The 22,745-nt window shown below is 40.3% G+C and overlaps 3 protein-coding genes across 4 annotated transcripts; 1 reads left to right on the plus strand and 2 right to left on the minus strand.

Moving 5' to 3' along the window:
- Window positions 1–1,745: 1,745 nt before the first annotated feature.
- Window positions 1,746–6,367, minus strand: slc19a1 (solute carrier family 19 member 1). Its single transcript, XM_010787574.1, is given in 10 exon segments — window positions 1,746–2,533; window positions 2,723–2,864; window positions 2,959–3,151; window positions 3,682–3,691; window positions 3,694–3,828; window positions 3,831–4,000; window positions 4,003–4,051; window positions 4,053–4,163; window positions 4,913–5,446; window positions 6,287–6,367. Coding segments are annotated over 9 exon segments (1,266 nt in total). The 5' UTR covers window positions 5,186–5,446; window positions 6,287–6,367; the 3' UTR covers window positions 1,746–2,350.
- A 556-nt stretch (window positions 6,368–6,923) lies between these two features.
- LOC104959676 (C-X-C chemokine receptor type 2-like) lies at window positions 6,924–8,703 on the minus strand. The gene is made up of 2 exons (XM_010787576.1): window positions 8,685–8,703; window positions 6,924–8,314 (listed from the first exon to the last, which is right to left on the minus strand). The coding sequence occupies exon 2, from the start codon at window positions 8,310–8,312 to the stop codon at window positions 7,242–7,244; it is 1,071 nt and encodes a 356-aa protein (XP_010785878.1). The 5' UTR covers window positions 8,313–8,314; window positions 8,685–8,703; the 3' UTR covers window positions 6,924–7,241.
- Window positions 8,704–13,342: 4,639 nt separating this feature from the next.
- arpc2 (actin related protein 2/3 complex, subunit 2) lies at window positions 13,343–22,745 on the plus strand. Of its 2 annotated transcripts, none has more exons than XM_010787577.1 (10): window positions 13,343–13,552; window positions 14,921–14,955; window positions 15,250–15,362; window positions 18,275–18,320; window positions 18,508–18,694; window positions 18,927–19,020; window positions 19,119–19,245; window positions 19,328–19,428; window positions 20,163–20,263; window positions 22,696–22,745. In XM_010787577.1, exons 1-10 carry the CDS (start codon window positions 13,479–13,481, stop codon window positions 22,715–22,717), a joined length of 900 nt encoding a protein of 299 aa, XP_010785879.1. In that variant the 5' UTR covers window positions 13,343–13,478; the 3' UTR covers window positions 22,718–22,745. The 2 variants fall into 2 exon arrangements, with proteins under 2 accessions (XP_010785879.1, XP_010785880.1); XM_010787578.1 differs by lacking the exon at window positions 22,696–22,745 and adding an exon at window positions 21,006–21,113.

Genomic DNA, 22,745 nt, shown 5'->3' on the forward strand with positions numbered 1-22,745 from the left:
TCGGAGAGAAATTGAGCTGTGGTGTGAGGAGAACCAGTGGAGAACTGGGCAGCTATCTTGGTGAGTGACCGGCGTTAGCTACAGAATGTTAGCTAACGTCACATCACAACATTGTAAAGTTAGCTATCATATCAGGCTATAACTAACGTAGCATTGATAATATAGTAACGTTACTGGCAGGACTGTTGATACTGATCCATAACAGAAACTAATGCGCAAGTATCAGCCGTATCTCGCGTTACCTAATGCAACTCCACACTACGGTGCTGTGTACCGGAGGAGAGACGCGAGATACGGCTGATACTTGACGATCTGGCGGAGAAAGGTTGTGGAGCCTCCGTTGATATGTCGTTGTAAATGGCTTGATGGAAAGCAGGTGTGTAGTCGGGGAGGGTGCACAGCTGATTGCAGCAGGTGAGTGGAGGTTGAGCCGGGAGCCGGGAGTGACAGCCACCACGCACACACAAACAACACAGACAGGGGGAAACAAACAAACACAAAGGAGACGGCTGGAGCAGTACAGCCACCACAGCGTTACCTAATGCAACTCCACACTATGTCTTACGGTGCCGTGTACCGGAGGGGAGAGAGAGCAGCGAAGGGAGGGGGAGAGAGAAGTAATACGGTTTCCTGATAAAGCTGTGGAGAGTATGTGCTGCAGGGAGGTGGATGCACAACGCACCCAGGAACGAACGCTACTACTTACTGTGGACTCGATGTCCTGACAGGCTGGTATTTGTGCAACCTGCACAAACACAATACTGCACCATGATTACAAATGGTGAAATACAATGTAAAACTACCGAAAAATACCAGCTCCTTAAAACACAACCGCTCTACTCAACGCAACTCTACCCGCGGTCAGAGAGCGGAGATGTGTCCCCTGTGTGATGTAATATGACGCGTTTGACGTATGACCTTAAAAAAAAGCCGTTTTTAAGAGCATTTTTAATTGCTCCTTTCCCTCTGAATTCCTGCCCTTATGTCTCGTAAAACATATCAAATCCTGCATTCACTTTTTTAATTGTAATTTTCAAGCAAGTTTAAGCATAAATGTAGAAAGAATAAAAACCTGCAAGATGCTCTTTAACGATACCCATCCCTACATGTGACGGAGGTAAAAATACTAATATGAACCTGAAGATGAGCAGTTTAACATTTAAAAAAAGATATGTTGTCAGGCGCCAGTGTTCAGCTGTAGCAACAAAAGAAAAATGTACCTCCTAAGAAACGCAGAGAAACAAATAATCGGTGGAGTCTCTGTCTTCATGCTGAGGCTGCAGCTGAAAAAACAACTCTTACAAAGAAAGTCGATGATCAACATCTAAAATACATTTTGTACTTGTATATCTTAACCTGGTTGCAAGGATTTTCCCGGCATTATCCTTGAAATTGACAATTTAGCAACACATTCAGTATCAGGGAATAGATTCATGTTATCAAAAAAAAAAAGATTAAAGTTTTTTTTTCCACCAAAGGTTATTTTATTTGTGACTAAGAAAAAAACATTTGATTAAAGTCAGTGTTTTTCCTTTACAGCAGTCGGACAGATTCACAGTCACATTATATTTCAGCAATGATTTCAATCAATAATTATAATACAGTCTGTATGCAAGTCAAAACACTACTACTGTGTAGTGTACAAAATTCCTTGTGTTCAAATAAGGGACACAAATCAGCATTTTTATAAAAATATTAAATGTCTGGTTCCTGTTTCATCAATAGTAGTTTCATGTGTTCCTATGTTCTCCATTCTTTTTCCTGCAGGTTTTTATTAAACAAAACAGTCGTACTTGGACAAAAAATGAGCCAATAAGCAGCAAAACTACTGACTAACTGCTGCTGCTTCCTATTGTCCGAAATATTCAATATAAATAAATCAAACTATATAACATGTTACATAAAATCTGCAGCTTCAATTAATCTGATTGTACGAAAATTATGTGAAATGGGATTTTTCATACAGAAAGGTAAACTGTATCTCACTAAAAAAGTTATTCAATTATTATTATTATTTGTAACATTAGGTAGGATAGGAGTGTGTAGCTGTTTTAGAGTAATACTAGGTGATCACATAGTAATCATGGCGCAGCGTTTTAGATCAGTGAAACAGTACAGGTCAGCATCCTGTAAAAAAACCAAAATGAAATAAAACGCCCTATGCTTAAGATGATTTCTCTTGGTATAAAGTAAAAAAACAAAGTAAAATACTCTTTTCAGTTACAAAAAGTTTCATGAAGGCACTTAATGATTAAGACTCACTTTAGTCTCCTCTGTGGTAATCAGAGGGTTTAAAGGACCCAGTAAAAACTCATGTACGTCAGATATTCGTCGAAAACACTTCCCGTCGTTAAGCTTTGGCACTGTTGCCGTTAGATAAAGGTTCTACCTCTGAGTCTGCAGTCACCGGGCTGAGCTCTGTGGGCGTGGCCCCTTCCCTGGCCTCGTTTCTATAGTGACGGATGATGACCACAGCGGCGCAGACCAGGTAGACCACGGTGAGGATGGTGAAGTAAACAAAGTACACCAGGAACTGTAAGAGAAGACATCTTTGAATGAGTGGTGGAGTTAATCATTTTAGAAATGTTATCGCGTTAATCACCATAATACACAAGCTAAAGTAACAATGTGAAATAAAAGCTTACTAATTGATGTACTGGTGGTATGAGGCACATCTAAGGACACACACTGCCAGCGTTCAGGTAATTAATGTCTGTTTTACCTGAGAGTGAACGTCCAGCCCCAGGCCTCTCTTGTCAGCAAATATGAGGTTGATGATGGTCTTCAGTATGGTCCCAAAAAACGTGTTGATGCCAAACACTAAGGCACACAGCTCCTTGTTGAGAGACGAGGCTATCTGGAACCTGTGAGGATTAAAGAACGGATGCATCAGTATTAAAGTATCCCGCTCCCCTTTCAGAAAATGTGTTTTGATAACGTGTTTTAATTGTGACTCACGTGGCAATGGGCACCAGGCACTGGTAGAAGCCTCTGAAGAGGACGTAGGCGGCGTAGCAGATCCAGATGTTGTCGGTGGTCCCCATGAGGAGCAGCAGAGCCGCCTGCAGCGCTGTGATGACGCCGATCACCAGCTCGGACCACACGTTCCAGCGGATCGTGACAAAGCCGGCGGCGCAGGAGGTGATTGCACCTGCAGGGAGAGAGACGTCCATTTAACTCTTGTAGTAGCCATCAATGTGTTTCATCTGTTTGCTAAACAAAAGTAAAGAGATTTTGTTCAAACCAGGAGATTAACTTCAATTTATATGGAAGTTTTGTTCATTATTTACAACATAACTTTTACTGCTTGCACGACTTCCAGGTTATTTAAACAAACTGCTACCTTTGTTCTTTACAGCTGATTAAAGGGCCATTAAGGATGACGAAACATGAAGTAACCGCTCAGCAGAATAAAAAGTTTAAAGAGATGTCAACATCGTTTTCACAACTGACGTAATTCCTCAGACTTTGATCTCTGGATTCAACGCAATATTGTTGTCTTGGTGCTTAATATTGACATTATGCAGAGGCACGCATGTTTTTCTCATGGCATTATTTAGGTGGAGGCTTTAAATAAGCCCAGTGTGTCTTCTTGCACAGTATATCATCGGTTCTCTGTTATGTTGGTTTTCAAATTGTGCAAAACCACAAATACAAACTGTATCTGAATAAAAGTCTCACCCAGCAGGGTATAGAAGCTGCCTCCACTCCCCCGTTATAAACGTTCTTGTTCTCCGTGGCCGGGTAGACTTTGTTCCACAGGATGTGAATGTAGAACAGGACCAGGTAGTACCCGGTGGAGTTGAAGATCCACCACAGGGACCAGAGCCTATAGATATGGCGTTGAGGGTGTAGAAGCTGACGCGTCAGACAGAGATGAATATCTGTCCCAGCACCGAGCTGGTGAACATCCCCAGGAGGACGGCGGTGCGCAAGTATCCCGCCACTCGCTGGTAGAGAGCGGGGCTGACCGTGATGCCGAAGAACTCCATGAACTGCGGAGGGTGGTGCCCAGCAGCAGGAGGATCCAGATGGCCACCTGACTGATGCCCTCCCTGGATGATCAGGACCGGTTTATAGTGCAGGAAGTCGGTCAGCAGGAAGGCCGGTACCAGCACAACCATGTAGGAGTATGTGAGCACAGAAGTGATCTCATTGGTCACCTGGAATAGTCAATTAATAAATCAGCGAGGTGGGTGAAGGCTACACATTTAGTTCACATCATGTTTGTGGTACTGTATTAACGCAGTCGAGCAAATAAAAATGATAGGTGCACTTCTGATAAAATTGATGCAATATAATGTATTATAACATGTAAGCACTACTAAAACTCCTTAAAATGCTTGTGGAGTTTATTCCATGCTTGCTTGGTACAATTAATCTGGAAAATTGAACTTTTAAACAATAAGAATATAGGATAAAGTACATTTTTTCCTGCATATTGCATATAGTTGGTTTATATAGAACAAGTCATGTCTGACTTTTATCCATAAAAATGCTGTATACACATGTAATCCCAGCTGATTACAATGTAAGTCAGGAGCAGCTTATTTCTTGAAAATAAGCACCCTGGTTTGGCTGTAAAGTTGCCTAACATAGAGTGTCTTAAACATCTAGTTTCAGGAAATGTCTTGTTTCTAGATTACAGGAAATCAAATATTGGTACGAGGTCAATTTTTCTTTGAAAAAGAAACTCTAAAAATCCCCAATCCACTTTTCACATAGCAGTTTGGAGGAATGTGAACTTTGACCTGCAGTAACATGGATCAGCAGACTCAGTTTCCACAGAACATTCATTAAAAGTGCTGTGTAATGAGTGCCTGACTGCATGTAGACAACCTTACGAAAGACTCTTACAGGTTAACTTTACTTTCAGGTTAGTATGTATTTTTTTAAACATGCCACCACTTACCTCTTGCCTTGTGAAGTTCTTCTCAGTACTGAGTAGATATGGTGTAATGAAAGGCTCCCCGGGCTTTATCGATGACATAAACCCAAAGAAACACAGGAATATTACGGCCCGTTTCCACTTCCTTGGCTCTACGGCTGCCTCTGTGGGACCCTCGCAGGGAGCCGGGCTCTCAGAAGCAGGGACGACCATCTCCACGTCTCCATCTTCCTTCAAGTCCATCTCTTTTTCCCCCTCTGATCTGTCCCCACTCCCTGCTGTGTCATCAGCGACCATTGTGATGCAGTGTTTCTATTTCCTGCAGAGTTAAATCACCATGTGAGGATTTGTTTTGTCAGCAGCCTAAATGAAATGAGGAAACTAAATGTTGTGGGGTTCAACCAGACTTCGTCTCCATGACAGGAATGGTGTAAATATATCCATTTAGTAGGGTGGTTAAAATGCTACATGCTGCCATTTGCATGTAGAAGAAAATGTTGACCTTTGCTCCACTGTGACATTTTCTATCCAGCGGCCTGGTCTGGTGTCATTGTTAACCTGAAAAGATAACAATATTGTTAGTAAATCAGACTATTTTGACACTGTCCAGAAAGGTGACTGTAGCTTAATTTTCTTTAACGTGGCTACAATTAACACTTAATCACTTGTTTTGTGAATAAATTATTGAGACACACTGGAAAATGCCCATCACAACAGCTTGTTTTGTTAGACCCAGCAGTCGAAAAATACTGATAAAAATATTATGCACATAATGAGTTGAATAAACTGGAACTTGGATTATTTACCCTTTTTCTGTAAAACAAAATGTTCATTAAAGATAAGATAACACTTTATTGATTCAACAGTGGGCAAATGTGCTTGTTACAGCATATTTCTTGCTCAAAAAGTAATAAATAACGAAATATCTATAAACATATGTCAACACATTACAATTAAACTGATATGACTCTATGGAAATGTGCTCCTGAGAGATGGATTTCTTGGCCTGACGTTACGCGTCCATTTTTGTAGGTGCAAGGCAAACAAGTTACACAAGCAGTTCATAGTAAACACAGTGAGTTAGCTGCTAATGAGCTAACAGTGCTAAAAGGTTATATTGTTTTATGTGTCACAACGACACTAAAATGCGTACAATCGCTTAATAGCACTCATGACCCAGGTGCGAAGTTAGCAAGCTGGCTAATAGTGTACAACTATGACAACAATGCAGTCTCGTTGCTGTTTTTTGCCACAAAAATGATTTTTTTTAAAAACATTAGCTTCAGAGAAAGTAACTGACAGCCCGTGTACGAAACAACATGCTGGCTACATGTCAAGAAAACACTTATAGTTGTTTGTCATTTTTAGTATGCAAGGAATTGATAAAACGTCCCATACCTCGTGTGGTCCATCTGAATGCAGCAGTTTAATTTGTAGCTGCCCGGTCTCTGTCTCTTCTGTCATCGCAAGGAGTCCTGGGAAATGTAGTTCGGCAATTTAACTGCTGCGACAAAGCTGGTAAAACCCTGATTTCTCAACTAAAAGTGAATTAAACTGGATTTATAAATGTATAATACGATGTAAGAAGACACACAGTGACGATTATGTCCGTGCAATAGCTCGTTTTTTTTATTTTGCAAGTGTTTTGCTCGCCCTCTGCTGGATAAAAACTTTAACCAACACAAATATTTAAAGATACTTCTTATGATAAAATATGAAATTCATTGCATGTTGCATAACAATATGATGTTACAATATTATACCTAACTGATAATGTTACATTACATTACATTGCATTTAGCTGACACTTTTATCCAAAGCGACTTACAATAAGTGCATTCGACCAAGAAGATACAAACTTGAAGAAAACAGAATCATATAAGTACATCAGGTTTCATAGAGCCAAAACATTTCAAGTGCTACTCAACTGGCTTTAGATAAGCCAGTCCTTTATTAGTATATAAGTGCTTTGTTAGTAATTATTTGTTAGTAATTCTATCGCTCGAAGTGTTAATATTGTGTAACTCAATACAGATAACATTGCAAAGCCTTTTATTTGTAATGAAGAACATATCAGATCATGAAATGTGAATAGCATTTCTAAACATTTCTGGAGTTTTACTGACAAACCAGCAGTATTTACAGTATATAACAGTTTTTACATACTTCACAGCATTTCAATAAACACAGAAACATTGGATTTATGAAAGTAGAGTCACGGTGATTAAGAAGAAAATGAACATCAGATCTGGAAAAGTGAGACGGTAAACAACAGTACATTCAATAGATGGCAGCAGTGCAGCAAAAAATGAAAGGAGTGAATTTGTGAAATATATTTGACTTGACTTGAGGTTTAGAGAATAGCTCCGTTGCCTTCTGAGGTCTGCGATGTGGACCTGCTGGTCCTAGACACCTGCTCCTGTCTTTTTTTCTGCTGAAAAAGCTGCATCATCTTATTCCTGAACTTCTCTCCCACGAAGGCGTAGAGGACAGGGTTGATGCAGCTGTGGAACAGAGCCAGACTGTTTGTTATCACCAAAGCCCGGTTAACTGACGTCCTCAAAGCACAGTCAAAACTAATCAGATCCATCCTCATGAGGATGTCCACAATCATGGTCGTGTGGTACGGCATCCAGCATAGCAGGAACACCACCACCACAGCTATGATGACCTTCATGGCCCGGTGCTTCCGGAAACCTCGACTGTGCAGCACCTTGGCGATGGTGACGCTGTAGCAATATATCATCACAAACAGAGGGAGCAAAAAGCCAAAAATATGGCGGAAACCATGGGTGACATTCCTCCATGAGGTGGCGCTGCCCATGTCAAAGGTTTCGTGGCAGAGCATCCTCTCTGAGTCCTGTTGCTTGAAGGCGTAGTTGAAAAGAGCGGGAAGAGCGAGGGCCATACTGAATAACCAAACCGCCGCGCACAAGATTCGGCTGCACTTCCTCTGTCGAGTCCCGACTCCGACGTTCTGACTCGCGTGCACGATCACCAGATAACGGTCGATGCTAATGCAGGCCAGGAAGAGGATGCTGGTGTAGAAGTTTGCATCGAAGACGAGGTTGAGGAATTTGCACAGGAAGTCCCCAAAGATCCATCCTTTAAGCAACGCAATGGCCCAGAACGGGATGGTGAGGGCCATCAGACCGTCTGCTATCGTCAGGTGGAACAAGTACACGTCCGATGGAGTCAGCACCTGTCTGCTGGTGCCGATCACCCATCCAACCAACAGGTTCCCCGGTATGGCCAGTAAAAAGATGGCTATGAGGATGAGACATATCATGAGAGCTGGTGTCGCAGGCAGCGGTTCTGTCTCACATGATAACGTATTTGGATCCACAACGTAGGGCGTGTAATTTTCATGGATGGTATAATTCGGAAATATTTCCCCATACATGTATTCAAAGAAGAGCGACATGACTATAGGTGGAAAACAGATTGAGAGCATTAGATTATCATACAGTAGCAGCACATTCAACTTCTGCTAAACAAAGTTCTCTGAAGATAACACAGTGCCTAATTGATATACCACCATTTTTGGGGTGAAATATTCCTTTAAAAATATTTAGTAAAGCATTCAAACCCCTATGCTGCCTTCTTTCTTGCTCAGGAATTGATAGTTAAAAGAAAGGTATAGCGTCAGACGAAATTCAACTTAGAAAAGGTGCAAACAATAATAAAATGATGCACAATACTAGTTTTTGGAAGGGTCAAAGACAATTGGCCTTTATCTCTTTATAAAATAGTCTCCCTTTAACACATATGATAATAAACTACTTCAGGCACTCACCTTTGGACTTTAAAGACGACCGCAGCTCTCCCCCTAAATGCCGCTCAGGGTCCCTTTAAATGTTTTACGGAGAGTTGACACAATGTCCTGTTTCCTTACCCAATATGTTACGGGACATATGTGTGTCAAATGCTTTTGCTGCAATACACCTTTCTTCTGGAACACATTTTGACATGTCACAATAAAAAAGCCTATAGGTACTAATAGTGAAAGCAATGATTGTTGCTTGGTTCTCTTTAAAATAGAAGTATCGCAGAAGCAGTAAGACGAGCAGTAATAAATGAATAGCCTGTTTTTGTGCTCCAATTCTTCTCAGGAATTGCCCTTTAAAAAACATAGAAAATGTTATCATAAATGCACATGAAATACAAGTAAAGAATTAACATTTTAAAGGGGGCTCTATGATGTTCATTTTCCACCAGGTTTGGAAAACTATTTTCCCATTTATCCAAATTAATTAATGTTATCACAAATGCCACGTTCTCAAAACATCTCTAGTATTTATTGGATTTGGAAAAAGACATCTTATAGAATTTCAACAGTACAAATTCCTTTAGGGCTTTACGACTTAATATCTCAGATGAACTGAATGATACACTGATATTTATTTTTGTCCTGAAAGCATATTTTACAAACAACTAACTCTAACTCAAAAGATTTTCCGGATACAACTTCACATGACCTGGTCTCAAGTCATTGGGTAACAGGGCGTGCGTGTGTGTGTGTGTGTGTGTGTGTGTGTGTGTGTGTGTGTGTGTGTGTGTGTGTGTGTGTGTGTGTGTGTGTGTGTGTGTGTGTGTGTGTGTGTGTGTGTGTGTGTGTGTGTGTGTGTGTGTGTGTGTGTGTGTGTGTGTGTGTGTGTGTGTGTGTCGTGTGTCGTGTGTGTGTGTGTGTGTGTGTGTGTGTGTGTGTGTGTGTGTGTGTGTGTGTGTGTGTGTGTGTGATGTAAGGTGTTTTATTGTGACATTTTCTGGAAATGAGTTAGGTGTTTTCTTCTCATTCTTACTGTTGCATAAGTCCAGCATTGTTCCCCTGTTTTTTTCCCATACTGAGAGTCCTGCTTTAATAAGTTACCAGGTGTTCTGTTTTAATGAATAAAGCTAAAGTAAGAGTGCAGAGAACATTTGGTCAAACTAATGCTAGTTGGCAGTAATTGCTTAAGTTGGACTTAATAAATCCCCATATATTCAAAACTGTTTATTATTTTTGATACCCATGCCTCGGTGGGACAACGCAGAGCCAACCTAATGCACAGTTGAATGTATATTAAACTAACTGCAATGGATTCTGAAGTTCACTGAGTGTCACTGAGATATGTTTGCTGTCTTGTTCTTTTGTCAGGTTGATGCAACAGCCTCTTAAAATATCGGTGCACTTTCCTGGTAATGACAGAGGAGGAAGCTGATGAAAGGGCCACACTGACGCACCTCTCCTTTATAAAGTCAAACTAAATGTGTGCCTAGACACAAAATAACTCCTCTTCCTCCCCCTTTGGGCTCAGTAAATAACTTTATTCAGGTGGTGAGAGTAGAAAATTGCACAATATTTAACATTTCACCCCTCCAGCTGTCTCACAACAAATGACAGTAGTGTCTTGTGTCCATCCTCCGTCAGGAAGCATGACTGTCCCCCAACCAGCATGGCCGGTTTTTAATTTTTAGCGTATTCATCATCACCGCAAAGATTTACAGTTCTAATCAAATGAACCGAGGGCAGAAAGTCTGTTTTGTTCAAAGTTCTGTAATACAAATAAAAAATAATGCAGATTAATTATAAGAATTCAGGATCTATTGGTATATTTAAACTACTCCACTACAGAAATACAATATAACTTTTATAAAACTACATTAAGTTCTGAGCTTCTCCCTTTAGAACATACTTAATTACAATATAAATTAGCTGGATGTAAGAAAGATGTATAAAAAAAACGTTTTCTTCTAATACCAGAGTGTTTTTGTTAGACCCTTTACAAAGTGTCAAGTATGACACCATTATGATGTGTTATTACCATATACAGTCTATGGTTATTACTTAATAATCTGTCTTCTTATCAAAAATGTTGTTTTTTAAAGTTCCTGCATGAAGTTGTAATGTCTTTAAATTCCCAACTAGCTTGGAATTTACTTTATGTTGGGAGTGTGGCAGTATTCAAAAGATAAGACTTTTTATGAGTTACTTTATTTGACAAAGGTCAGCCGTTTGGACAGTATTCTGCTGTCCCCACCTTGCTGTCCTCACCGTTTGTTTTCTATAGTCCTTTGGGATATACATGTATAATATTTTACATTTTGAGATCATATTAAAGTCCGATAACACATTATAATACATAATTACAAGTAAAAGCCTGCATTCATAAATGCATGACTTGAAAATGTATTTAAATAAAACCATCTTTGATTTGAGATGTCTTGTAGAGTTTACAACTAACATCACCATCAATTAATTCATATTATTATTATTTCAGGTATTGTCGACTGCTGTTCTTTAAAATAAAATATATCAGACTTTATAATCCTTGTTCAGCATGTACGAGCAAACCATCAGTAATATGACTAAATGTGTTCTAAAGGGGACCTATCATGCAAAATGCACTTTTTGATGTCTTTTATACATCAATATGTGTCCCGGGTTTGTCGAGGGACTCACGCAGCGTCAGAAAATAAAACCCTCTCTCTTTTCCTCCATACCCAAATCTCTAAAAACGGGGGTACAACGGAGCTGATCCAGATTTGCGTCCGATATGACGTAATATCTGAAATGTGGACCCACGGCCATATCAGAAAGTTGCTATCAGAAACAATGCCCGACTGTTCTGGACGTAATATGGTCGGTGTTTACATTAGCATCGCTAACACTCAGAGTTAACCTGTACTGGAGAGCATGTGTGTGAAGAAGCAGGAAATAAAAAGGAACTCACCTTTTTATCCGGCAAGAGGGAAAGCCTTTGAGCTCCATACTGTTTCAGAAATAATCCTTGATAATCCATGATACAGCGTTTCATCACGGCAGTATTTAGTTAGACAGTAGCTGCCGGGTCCCGCATGAGCTCAGCCCCCTCCTTTTTTTATCCATTTTTTTTTTTTTNACTACTTTGTGTATGGAGTACCCTAAGTAGGCTCTTTGCTAATAGAGGGGCAGGACAGTATCTGCCTGTAGCATCTCCCCCTCCTTTTTTTATCCATTTTTTTTTTTTTAAAGCTTTATACCCAAAATCAGCATTTTTGAAACAGGAAGTGAAATAGAGGGATATGAGGCATGGCTAGAATGGGTGATCTGTTTGGTATTTTGAGCAAAACACTTCATACACATGTTTTTTATATATTTTTAAATATCTGAGACCTATGCTATTGCCTACAAACAGCATGATAGGTGACCTTTAATATTTATTTGTTTTTGGCATTAACTTTACAGTAGTTCCTTAATTACGTATTTGAAATGTTCTTTTATCGGAATGCTCGATTTGAAATGCTTAAAATTGACGAGCTGTCATGCATGTCAGTCAAACCAGTATTGTGTGTTGAGTTGCTGATTAAAGTCTTTACTTTCATAGATGACAATTAGAACATGCCATGTAGTCTGACACCTGTAATATTGTACTACTCCTAATACTTCTCATGTTAAAGGAAAATATATGACTTTGTTTACTCTGTTTTAGTTTGACAGGTGAGAACAGCAGTGTCATTTATCTATTTTAATACATATAATTATGAGTAAACCACAACAATTACCAAAAATCAAGTGACTTTTGGTGCATACAGGAATCTGGGCCAATGCTGATGTGACTGTTACATTAAAAATATTTAATTGAGGCTTAAGTAGTTAGAACAGCAATAATTAAAAAGTTAAAAGTTCAAGAAGAAAGCAAATCATTTAAGTGTAGACGGCTTTGTTAAAATCAATATATGAATTAAGATCTGAGTAAATGTGTTTTTGAAGAAGCAATAACCTGTTTTGTATAGCAGTATTTGGACATGTTGGTGATGCAAAACAGCACAACAACATAGTTAATCTCCGTCATCCATTCATTAAATAGCTGCTGACCAGTTTATTTTTGATAAATTCTACCCCTCTATCTACACAGCTTTCCACTTTCCACAACAATACCGCACTCATTTTTTATTTATCACATTACATTACATTACATGTCACTTGTTAGACGCTTTTACCCAAAGCGACTTACATACTCAATACTGTGGGCAATCCCCACAGGAGCAATTTGGGGTGAAGTGTCTTGCCCAAGGACACAACGACATGCTGACTGCAGTGGGGTTTGAACCTGTGCTCCCCTGATCCGAACACCAACGCACTGCCCACTATTTATTCTAAGTACTTTGCAATAGTATACAGTACTTGGTTTTTCGTATATCCAGATTTCATGTACATATGTTCTATATCTTATCGTATAATATATATATTTTTTATATTTAATTTTTGTTTTGTTTGTTTTTCTTACTTTGTAATCTTCTTTAACTGTGTTTTATGTATGCACCATGTACATCAAGGGCAAATTCCTCGCATGTTAAGACCATAGAGGTTTAAACCTACTTGGCAAATAACCTGTTTCTGATTTTGACAAATATCCTAGTTAGGAATTAACGACAGGCATCCTTGCGACCCCCTAATCTGTTGGGGTCCTGATTGTAAAATACGCGGAAGCGGCAGGCGGAAGTAGCCTCGACGGAAGCGGTTCGGTCTGTCAAGGGAGAAAAAAGATTAGCAGAATTTGACACAAAGCGGTTAATCCCACCTAAAAGCACCGATCTTCCCCCTTTCCTCGCACCGGTGTCCGCCGCCATGATCCTGTTAGAGATCAATAACCGCATTATAGAGGAGACGCTGTCGCTGAAGTTTGACGGCGCGTCCAACGGGTAAGAAATCATTGTTACACCTGACTAGCATTGAGCTAACGACAGCTAGCTTCCCCTTTAGCTTTCTGACGAAGATGAAGCTGCTTTTAATGAAGCACAGCAGTGTTCGGATGCAGCTTCGCACAAGTCAGCTAATTGGTCGCATTTGTTGTGAAAATTACCGAAATATAACACCGTGAATGATCTGGCTGATAGTCCGTGACTGGGTTGCCTAAAGCTGGGGTGTGTCTGCTGACCACGGGCAGTGTTGTGACACCATTTGTAACCCCTATCATAATTTGTTATCTCCCCTGGCTGCTCTCCCAGAATCCCTGGGTGTAAAATATAGAATATATTTTATTATTATGCAACTAATTACCCTACAAATGTTAAATTAAACGTTTTACGAGGTTGCATATCATTAACAGTAGCTAGCAGACCGCAGTGTGTGTGGTTAATCTTCGTTAATAATGGACTGCCGGATATCCTGATGTCAAACCACAACATTAAACATGACAACAACGCAGCGTTGGAAATGTGAAATGAAAGTTGGTTGATTCTATTAAATTAAGTCTTATCTGATTGACCCGTTAGCGGCTACATGTTAGCTAACCATCGCCCCTCTGCAACTTCCGCATTCCTGTAGTCAAGCTGAGTCTCGTCTGAGCTGCTGCAGCTCCTTCCAGTTTGGACAAGCTGCTGCAGAAACCCCTCAGTAAATGTTAAAATGTACAACTTAACTGAGAGTCCCCTTGATAGTGTTCTGCTGGTTTAAGAAAAGACGGTTTTGTTAATGTGACTCATTAAGAAATCCATGTTAAAATGAAATCAGAGCATGAAGAAATGTGATTAACTGTCATTGTTTTTGTGAAAGATGTTGCATCCAGGGCTGCAACAACTATGTTCATAACCGATTATTTATTTTCTCAATTGAATAGCTACTTCGATACAATAAAATATCCCAAATTATGGATGCAAAAGTGAAAATGTCATATTCATGTAACAAATAGGCTTACCATACTTACATATATACATATATATCGTTGACCCCTGAATTAAATCAAAATCATATAATGGCAGACTTTATGATACCTGCAAATATTGTATTACTATTTTATGAATATTGTTTACACGCCAAGTCGCTTTAGTGTCTAAAATGTCAGAAAGTATTTAAAGTATGCTGATTATACCTTTCTAAATCGTGTAAGGCCTTAAAAAGGCAAGCAATTCCTCACAATTGAGAAGCTAGAAGTTATTTGTGATTGCTATCTGCACAACTTTTTAAAGTGTCATTTGTTGATATTCTGAGGGATCATTTTGACAGAGATTGCATGTACAGTAATATGTACATTCCTCCTTATGCCTCATCCTTTTTTTCTCTCCTTGCAGCACCAAGCCAGAGGGCCTCGATGTGACGTTTGCAGGTGAGGTTATGTCTTATCTCTCTCAAAATATTTTCTTTTTAGCTGTGCTGTCACTGCAATGATTATGCAAATCAACCCCGTTGCACACACTCAGTCCTGCCAGTAATCGCTGCTAGATGACACTAAATGTTACATCACTCATGTTGAATTGACTGAAATAATCTTAAATACAGGAATGCATTGAGGTTACTAATTAAGTTGTTAAAAATCGAGCCAAGATGCCATAAAGATAGGGGATAGGAGGTTGTCTTTCATTATCCACCTGCAGTATTTGAATGTTTTTCTCTGCTGCAGACTTCGATGGCGTCCTGTACCACATCTCCAACCCCAACGGGGAGAAGACCAAAGTGATGGTCAGCATCTCCCTGAAGTTCTACAAGGAGCTGCAGGAGCATGGGGCTGACGAGGTATGACATGTGGGAGCTACACAAATAAACCCCCTGCAAAATATTCCATGTGCATGTCCAGAGTTGCTTTCATAATATACATTTGATTATTAAGATCATTTCTACTGTCACCACCATGCAAGCTGCTGCAACACTTAAATAGGCAAACGTGCTGATGAGCTTGATTTCTTTCTGATTTGGTGTGAAAATTAGTATTACAAAGTCAGAATGAGGTCATGATTGCTATCTGCACACACACACACCTCTGCACAGAGGCTCTGTTGCCATGTAAGGAAGAAAGCAGCCGCGGAGGCTTCTGGTAGAAACAGGAAGTGAGTGTGTGTGACTCACCCCAGCCGAGGAAATGCTGACTGTGAGCAGCAGCCTCCGCCGCTGTGTGTGTGTGTTGGCTGCCGTCCAGAGACTTCCTCCTTGTTCCCTAAAACTGTAGAGCAGAGGGATAAAATAATCAGATTCAGTTATTCAGACTGTAGTCCGGAAATGTTGAGTACCATAAAAGTTTTAGGTTAGAAATCTATAGTACGGGTCCCCAGCATATAGAAACTGCTGGATGCTAACTTGCATATGTTGAGCAATTTGCACAATTAGGACACAATGCATTGATTTAGAATGAATTCCCATTATAGCTAGGGATGTTCCGATCGATCGGCCGCCGATCGTGATTGGCCGATATTCACTATCGGCCGATTGATCGGTGCTCTCTATAAAGGCCGATCAGGAGAGCCGATCAAATTACGTAAAATTATGGGCTCAGAACAGTCTCATAATACACACATGCACACAGAAGGATTCACACTTGTATTTCATGATCCGCAAAAGGATTCACACTTGTTTTTCCAGATCCACACTTGTGTTTTTCAATGCAAACACAAATGTGTTCCGTTTCATATACATGTAAATAAAAACATTTTTAAATCCAAACGCAGAATGTGGAATGTATTTTTGATCCACACATATTTGTTTTCCGTTTAAATCCCCTGAACCTGCAAACACAAACCGCTTTCTGTGCACGGATCGCTGTGCATTCGTGTGTGGGTTTTTTGAGACTCCCCTGACGCTCACCCGATTCGTACTCTCTCATCTATAGCCAATCAGATGTCTCCTCCAGTCTAAGCCAATCACATGAGCGCACCCCCACGAGGGTATGATTTCTTGCGTTCATGACACTTCATATAAGCCTTTTGCACAGTCCGGTCAGCTCGCTAAACAGAGGGCGGAGCTTCAGTTGATCATGCAGAGCTGCATGTCTCCGTCAGACTCAGCAGCTGATCTGATCTCTCTCTCTCTATACTTCACTCGCGTTTATGTCCATATCGATCAGATCCAGCTCTCCTGATCGGCCTTTATAGAGAGCACCGATCAAACTATTTAGAGTGAATATCGGCCGATAATGACCGGCGGGGCTCCCCCCGTTGACAGTTCACTGTCTAGCACTGGCTTCGTAGTGAATAATATAAAGGCTTGTATTTGCGTGCATTTCCTGTTCGGAAAGTGGCAATGTACTGAGAGTGGAGGTGTCCTGAGATTAGCGCCTGCAGGCAGGCTCCATGGACCTGTCAGCTCCGGACTGCGCAAAATGCGTACATGAAGCGCTACGTCATGAACGCAAGAAATCTACCCTCGTGGGGGCGCGCTCATGTGATTGGCTTAGAATTGAGGAGACATCTGATTGGCTATAGATAGAAAAAATTACAAGTACGAATCGGCTGACCGTCAGAGGAGTCTCAAAAAACCCACACACGAATGCACAGCGATCCGTGCACAGAAAGCGGTTTGTGTTTGTAGGTTCAGAGGTTTTAAACGGAAAACAAATGTGTGGATCAAAAATACATATGTAAAACTTTTTTCTGTATTTGGATTTTATTTACATGTATATGAAACGGAACATGCATTGAAAAAACACAAGTGTGGATCCTTTTGCGGATCATGAAATACAAGTGTGAATCCTTCTATGTGCATGTGTGTATTATGAGACTGTTCGGAGCCCATATCAAATACATGACACTTTTCTCTGTGCAAGACAAGCTCGGCAAAATGGCTTCACCAGTCTGACAGTATTTGAAGGTGTCCAAAAAAGACAATAAAATAGCGGTATGCAACGTGTGTGAAGCATCCCTAATTATAGCCTATGTGGTTTGGCCTATTTGGACAATTTTGGAGTGGTTCTGGGGATTATCGAGTCAATTTCTGACATTTTCAGTATCAAACATGGCACTTTTCCCCACAAAATGCCACTATTTGTACTCCTGGTAATTTTGATTAAGTTTGGGTCTATTGGAAGATTTAGGCGACTCTGGATCATTTAGATTGAACAGATTGCTTATTTATTTGAAAAAGATTTTGTCCGCAGTAGAGATAATAATGTTCATCTTGTGCTCTCTATATCCAATGGTTGCAACACTACTCACGGTAATCAAAATCAGCCCACCAAGAGTACAAATATAGCCACTTTCTGTTTCTGGTTAGAACTGAGCTGAACGAAAATGAGGAAGAATACTTTACTCTATTCCATTATCGCCCATAGCGAAGATACAACATTTGCATATTACTGCAAAGTCTTTTTCGCTGCATTCCTCAGCGACGGGTATCCATTAGAGGGGCCCCTCTTGTTAAAGTACATACCTCCCCTCCTCCTACAGTGTAAAGCTTTTGTTGGTCAGACAATTTGTTTCTATCTCTGCTTTTTATTGACATATCTGCAATTATCTTACCCTTTCTCTTTTCCAGCTTCAAAGTATCATCACCTTGCAAAATCAAGCCAATTTTCAAAAGCTTTTACCGTCCCGTTGTGCTTTATTTAGTCAAACGCAGCCTAATATTTAGCCTTTCAAATATTTATCCTGGTTTTCTTTTGCTGTGTTGTCATGTTTTCTGGTGAACTACTTCAAATAAGTGTCGTTTGTTAATTACAGCTGCTCAAGAGGATCTATGGAGACTTCCTGGTTTCAACAGAGGATGGTAAGTTCTCACAAATGTACTGCTAACATTAGATCAGTTTTAAAATCACCACATGGTTTCTCTGTTCCTCATTTCTACAACATCTTTTCCAAGTAGTTGTTAGCTTGTTCCTCTCTCAGAAAAAAAAAAAAAAGAAGTGCCAGATTTTGTACAATCTCTACTAAGTGTCGCTCCGTTCCCTCCCCAGGCTACAACGTGTCCCTGCTCTACGACCTGGATGCGCTACCAGCCAATAAAGAGGAGGTGATCCACCAGGCGGGGATGCTGAAGAGGAACTGCTTCGCCTCCGTGTTCGAGAAGTACTTCAAGTTTCAGGAAGAGGGCAAGGAGGGCGAGGAGAGGGCCGTGGTCCACTACAGAGACGATGAGTCCATGTACGTGGGAGATTTTCAGTTTCAGAGGCCTAACACAAACCGTGACGTTTCCCTAGACCTCACCAATACTTTTGTTGCCTTAATTAAACTAAATGGTTCTTTATATAGCGCTTTATCCAGTCTTTACACCCCCTTAAAGGGCTTTACATATACAGCTGTCACCCATTCACACAGAAGTCATGGAGGAATTGAGCTCTATTCATTTTTTTTAAAAACCGTTTCTTTCTCTCAGGTATCTGGAGGCTAAGAAAGACAGAGTGACGGTGGTGTTCAGCACGGTGTTCAAAGACGACGACGACGTCATCATCGGCAAAGTCTTCATGCAGGTGTGAGGCCACGAGGATTTAACAGTGTTCTCTTTTTTTAGATCTCTTGTTTAATATTAAAGTTTAAAAACATATATTTGTAAATGTCCCCCCTGTAGGAGTTCAAAGAGGGTCGGAGAGCCAGCCACACGGCCCCCCAGGTGCTGTTCAGCCACCGGGAGCCCCCGCTGGAGCTGAAGGACACGGACGCCGCTGTCGGGGACAACATCGGATACATCACCTTCGGTCAGTGCGCGTCAAACATCAGCTGGAGCTCTTCTAACTGATCTACCTGTCATGTACTGACGCTCTGTTTCAATGTTCACAGTCCTGTTCCCCCGTCACACCAATGCCAATGCCAGAGACAACACCATCAACCTCATCCACACCTTCAGGGACTACCTGCACTACCACATAAAGTGCTCCAAGGTCAGTGTCACCTCACCACAACAGAAACATGCTACAGTATTTTTATCGAAATCTAAATATGGACTAGTGCATATTCAAATCGCAGGAAGCCCAATATTTGTTAAATATCAGTTAAAATGCTTCATATGAAGTATTGTAGAGCTTCAGAGATATCCTGGCTTACAAATGGTATCATAAAGGTTTCAAAATACATTTGTTTAAATGTAATATCAGTCAAAAATTGTGCAATTATTCGATATAGCCTTTGAAGTAAAGGAAAACACAGGCTCTAAATGTTTGAACTTTCAGAAAGTTACCCTAACCCTGTCAAACACTCGCACAACAGGCTGTCAGTCTGCTTTAAACAGGATGCAAAACAAGTCATAAAACCTTTTTGTAAAGTTCATCCCAGCCTCTTTAGTGTAACTCTCACGGTAGAAAGTCTGTCCATGAGAGGAGTTCAAACAGAGTCCAGACTGGTGGCGACGCTCTCTGCCGCCTCAACTCATCATACAGGTTTTCTGAGGAAGCGCGTGGGCATCACTGAACACTTAAAAACAAGATATGGAGACTTCTCGACTGTAAAACCGAATCAAAGCCATTCTTCGCATGACAGGGGATTGTTTTCGGCTCTTGAGTGATTCTTTAAACGCCGGCAGCCGGAGCCTTACTTGATGGATGAATGAGTGGTTGAAGCATTGGCTGATTACACCCTTGTAAAAACACCTGCTATTGTCTCCACATGTCCTCCGCAGGCCTACATCCACACACGCATGAGGGCCAAGACGTCAGAGTTCCTCAAGGTGCTGAACCGCGCTCGTCCCGACGCCGAGAAGAAGGAGATGAAGACCATGTCGTGAGTAGTCCCCCACCTCTCGATTCTACACTATTCCTCAGATTAAAAGGCAGAAGGAAAAACAAGATCACAACCGACATTCTGGCTAGTTTTGACAGATTTCTCATCGACATGAATTAGTGGTTTTCTTTTATGCCATTTGAGGATTTTCCTACAGACTTATGAATTATTCAATGTGTTACAGCCTCCTCTCGCACTGTTCAGATCCTAAATAAGGACTTGTAATGCTATTGAATTATTTCAGAAGAGAACAATACTACCACATTCAGCTCTGAGACACTATCATTGCATTATTTTCTGTGTGTTTCTGAGGTGTGTCCGTGTGTTTGAAGTGAGTCAGAAAGGAATTTTTACAGCTTGACATATTCAGTTTTTTAGCCCCTTATCTCTGAAATAATTGGGAAGTATAAAGTGCTTATACACAGAGAGTCTTTGTTCTGTAGTTAATGTGCAACTGGAAGAAGAAAACCCCCCAGTAGACGCTTTTATCGTGAGTTTCGAAGAAGGAGAAAGACTTCACATGAAATCTGAGTTTGTACAGTGTCGGATTAGATGTTCTCTGGAAAATAGAAATGAATCACATGTTGGTTGATTTAGAAAACGTTGGTAGAACTTCCTGTAGGGAATTGATTACAACAAGAAAAATAACACTATACAACAACACAAAACTGTAAAACTGGTGTCTATTTGTGTGATTGACTCCTTTCCGTGGTATTTATCGTGTGTTTGTTTTGCTTTTCAGTGGAAAGACGTTCTGCCGCTGAGGTCGGCCCACCAGAGAAATCCAAACCCCTGTGGACACGCCCAGACGCGCTACACGCCTCAAACGCCACATCGGACAGGCCCGTACATCCCGTCGTATATGACGTCACGTTCTCGTTGTAACTCTGTTGTAATCGGATCTTGATACGATATCTTTTACTCCATTTGGTACTCTTGCTTGCCCCTCAACCCCCTCACCACGCAGTATCCACGCATCGGATGATTTCAACCCCCCCTCTCCTCCTCTCTGTGCTTCATGTCGTCTGTACCATTGTCATTTGAAAAAAATACAAATAAATCACTCTTACAAAAAAGCATCTCTGGCAGAAGACATTTTGTTATTCTTTCACAACCTCTTTGGTTCTCTGTCCTCCTATGTCCTCGGACAATATTACAAGTTTAACTACAATTTTGAGCATTAACTGGGCTGTACACTGGAAATGCTCAAAGTCTTTCAAAACTATTTTCAAAATACTTTTGACACCAACATTTGGGCACTTTTTCTCTAGTAAATAATGACTTGTTTCAAATGCAAGTCAATCTGTTCACTAGGAGTACCATACATAGGCTATAAGTGTGCAGTTTTTGCATTCATACTACTAAATAGAATTTAAAGTTATATTTAACATCTGTCTAAATCATAATTTATACAAAAGTATTCCTGCTTGAGAAACATTGCAAGTATTTTTTATAAACGTTGGTTTCAAGGTCTTTATAAAGTGGTTTTCAAATATATCGTATTAATATAGTCCTTAGATTTCTAGTTTGAATGTTTACTGTAAGGTTTTTGACAAGATCATGATATTTCTTGAGAATTTAAAAACGAAATAATGCCTAAATGGTGCCAATCAAATATATTCCATTGTTTTACAGTGACATTTCTGCACTCTTTCAATAGTCATCATTTGTTCAACCCAAACTAGACTTGTCTAAATCATGTTTTATGCAAAAATCGCCCTGCTTGAGAAACAATGCTCTTTGTGAATAATTCAAGTGTATTGTATGAAGGTAAATACAAATTAAAAAAGGAAACAATAGCCACACATTTCATGTATCAAAAGAGAGGAAATAAAACAAGGCTGGGCGTTTTATTTTCAAATCATTTATTGAGTGACAAACTTTAAGTAGCTTCACAGGTTTATAGTGTTATAACTCAGGCTTTGGTCTTTTCACCCTCACCCTCTTTTTCTTCCTTGGGCTTCTCATCTTTATTCTCGTCAGAGGAGGAGAGGAAGAGGAAGACGAAGAATCTCTCTTATTTTTTTCAGAGGTTTTTTTCTTTTGGCTTGGACGCTTTTATCGTGAGTTTCGAAGAGGGAGAAAGACTTCACATGAAATCTGAGTTTGTACAGTGTCGGATTAGATGTTCTCTGGAAAATAGAAATGAATCACATGTTGGTTGATTTAGAAAATGTTGGTAGAACTTCCTGTTAATTAAATGTCACCTTATATATATTCATGTGTGTTAAATTTGAAGGGACAAAGTATATTTTCCCTCCCCAATATTGAGGTGAAGTCTTTGTGTTTAGAGACAAGACTCTGGAATGTTCCCTCATAAAAGAAGAGGGTGCGTTACACATGCTTGGGGCAAGTATGTGTGTTTTCATTGCAGTAAATATATGTGCTACATGATTACTGTTCAACTAACCTCTGTTTGTTTTGCTTTTCAGTGGAAAGACGTTCTCCCGCTGAGGCCGGCCCACCCCCCCACCAGAGAAAT

The sequence above is a fragment of the Notothenia coriiceps genome, unplaced genomic scaffold, assembly GCF_000735185.1.
Source record: "Notothenia coriiceps isolate Sejong01 unplaced genomic scaffold, NC01 NC01_scaffold00030712, whole genome shotgun sequence".
Classification (NCBI taxonomy): Eukaryota; Metazoa; Chordata; class Actinopteri; order Perciformes; family Nototheniidae; genus Notothenia; species Notothenia coriiceps.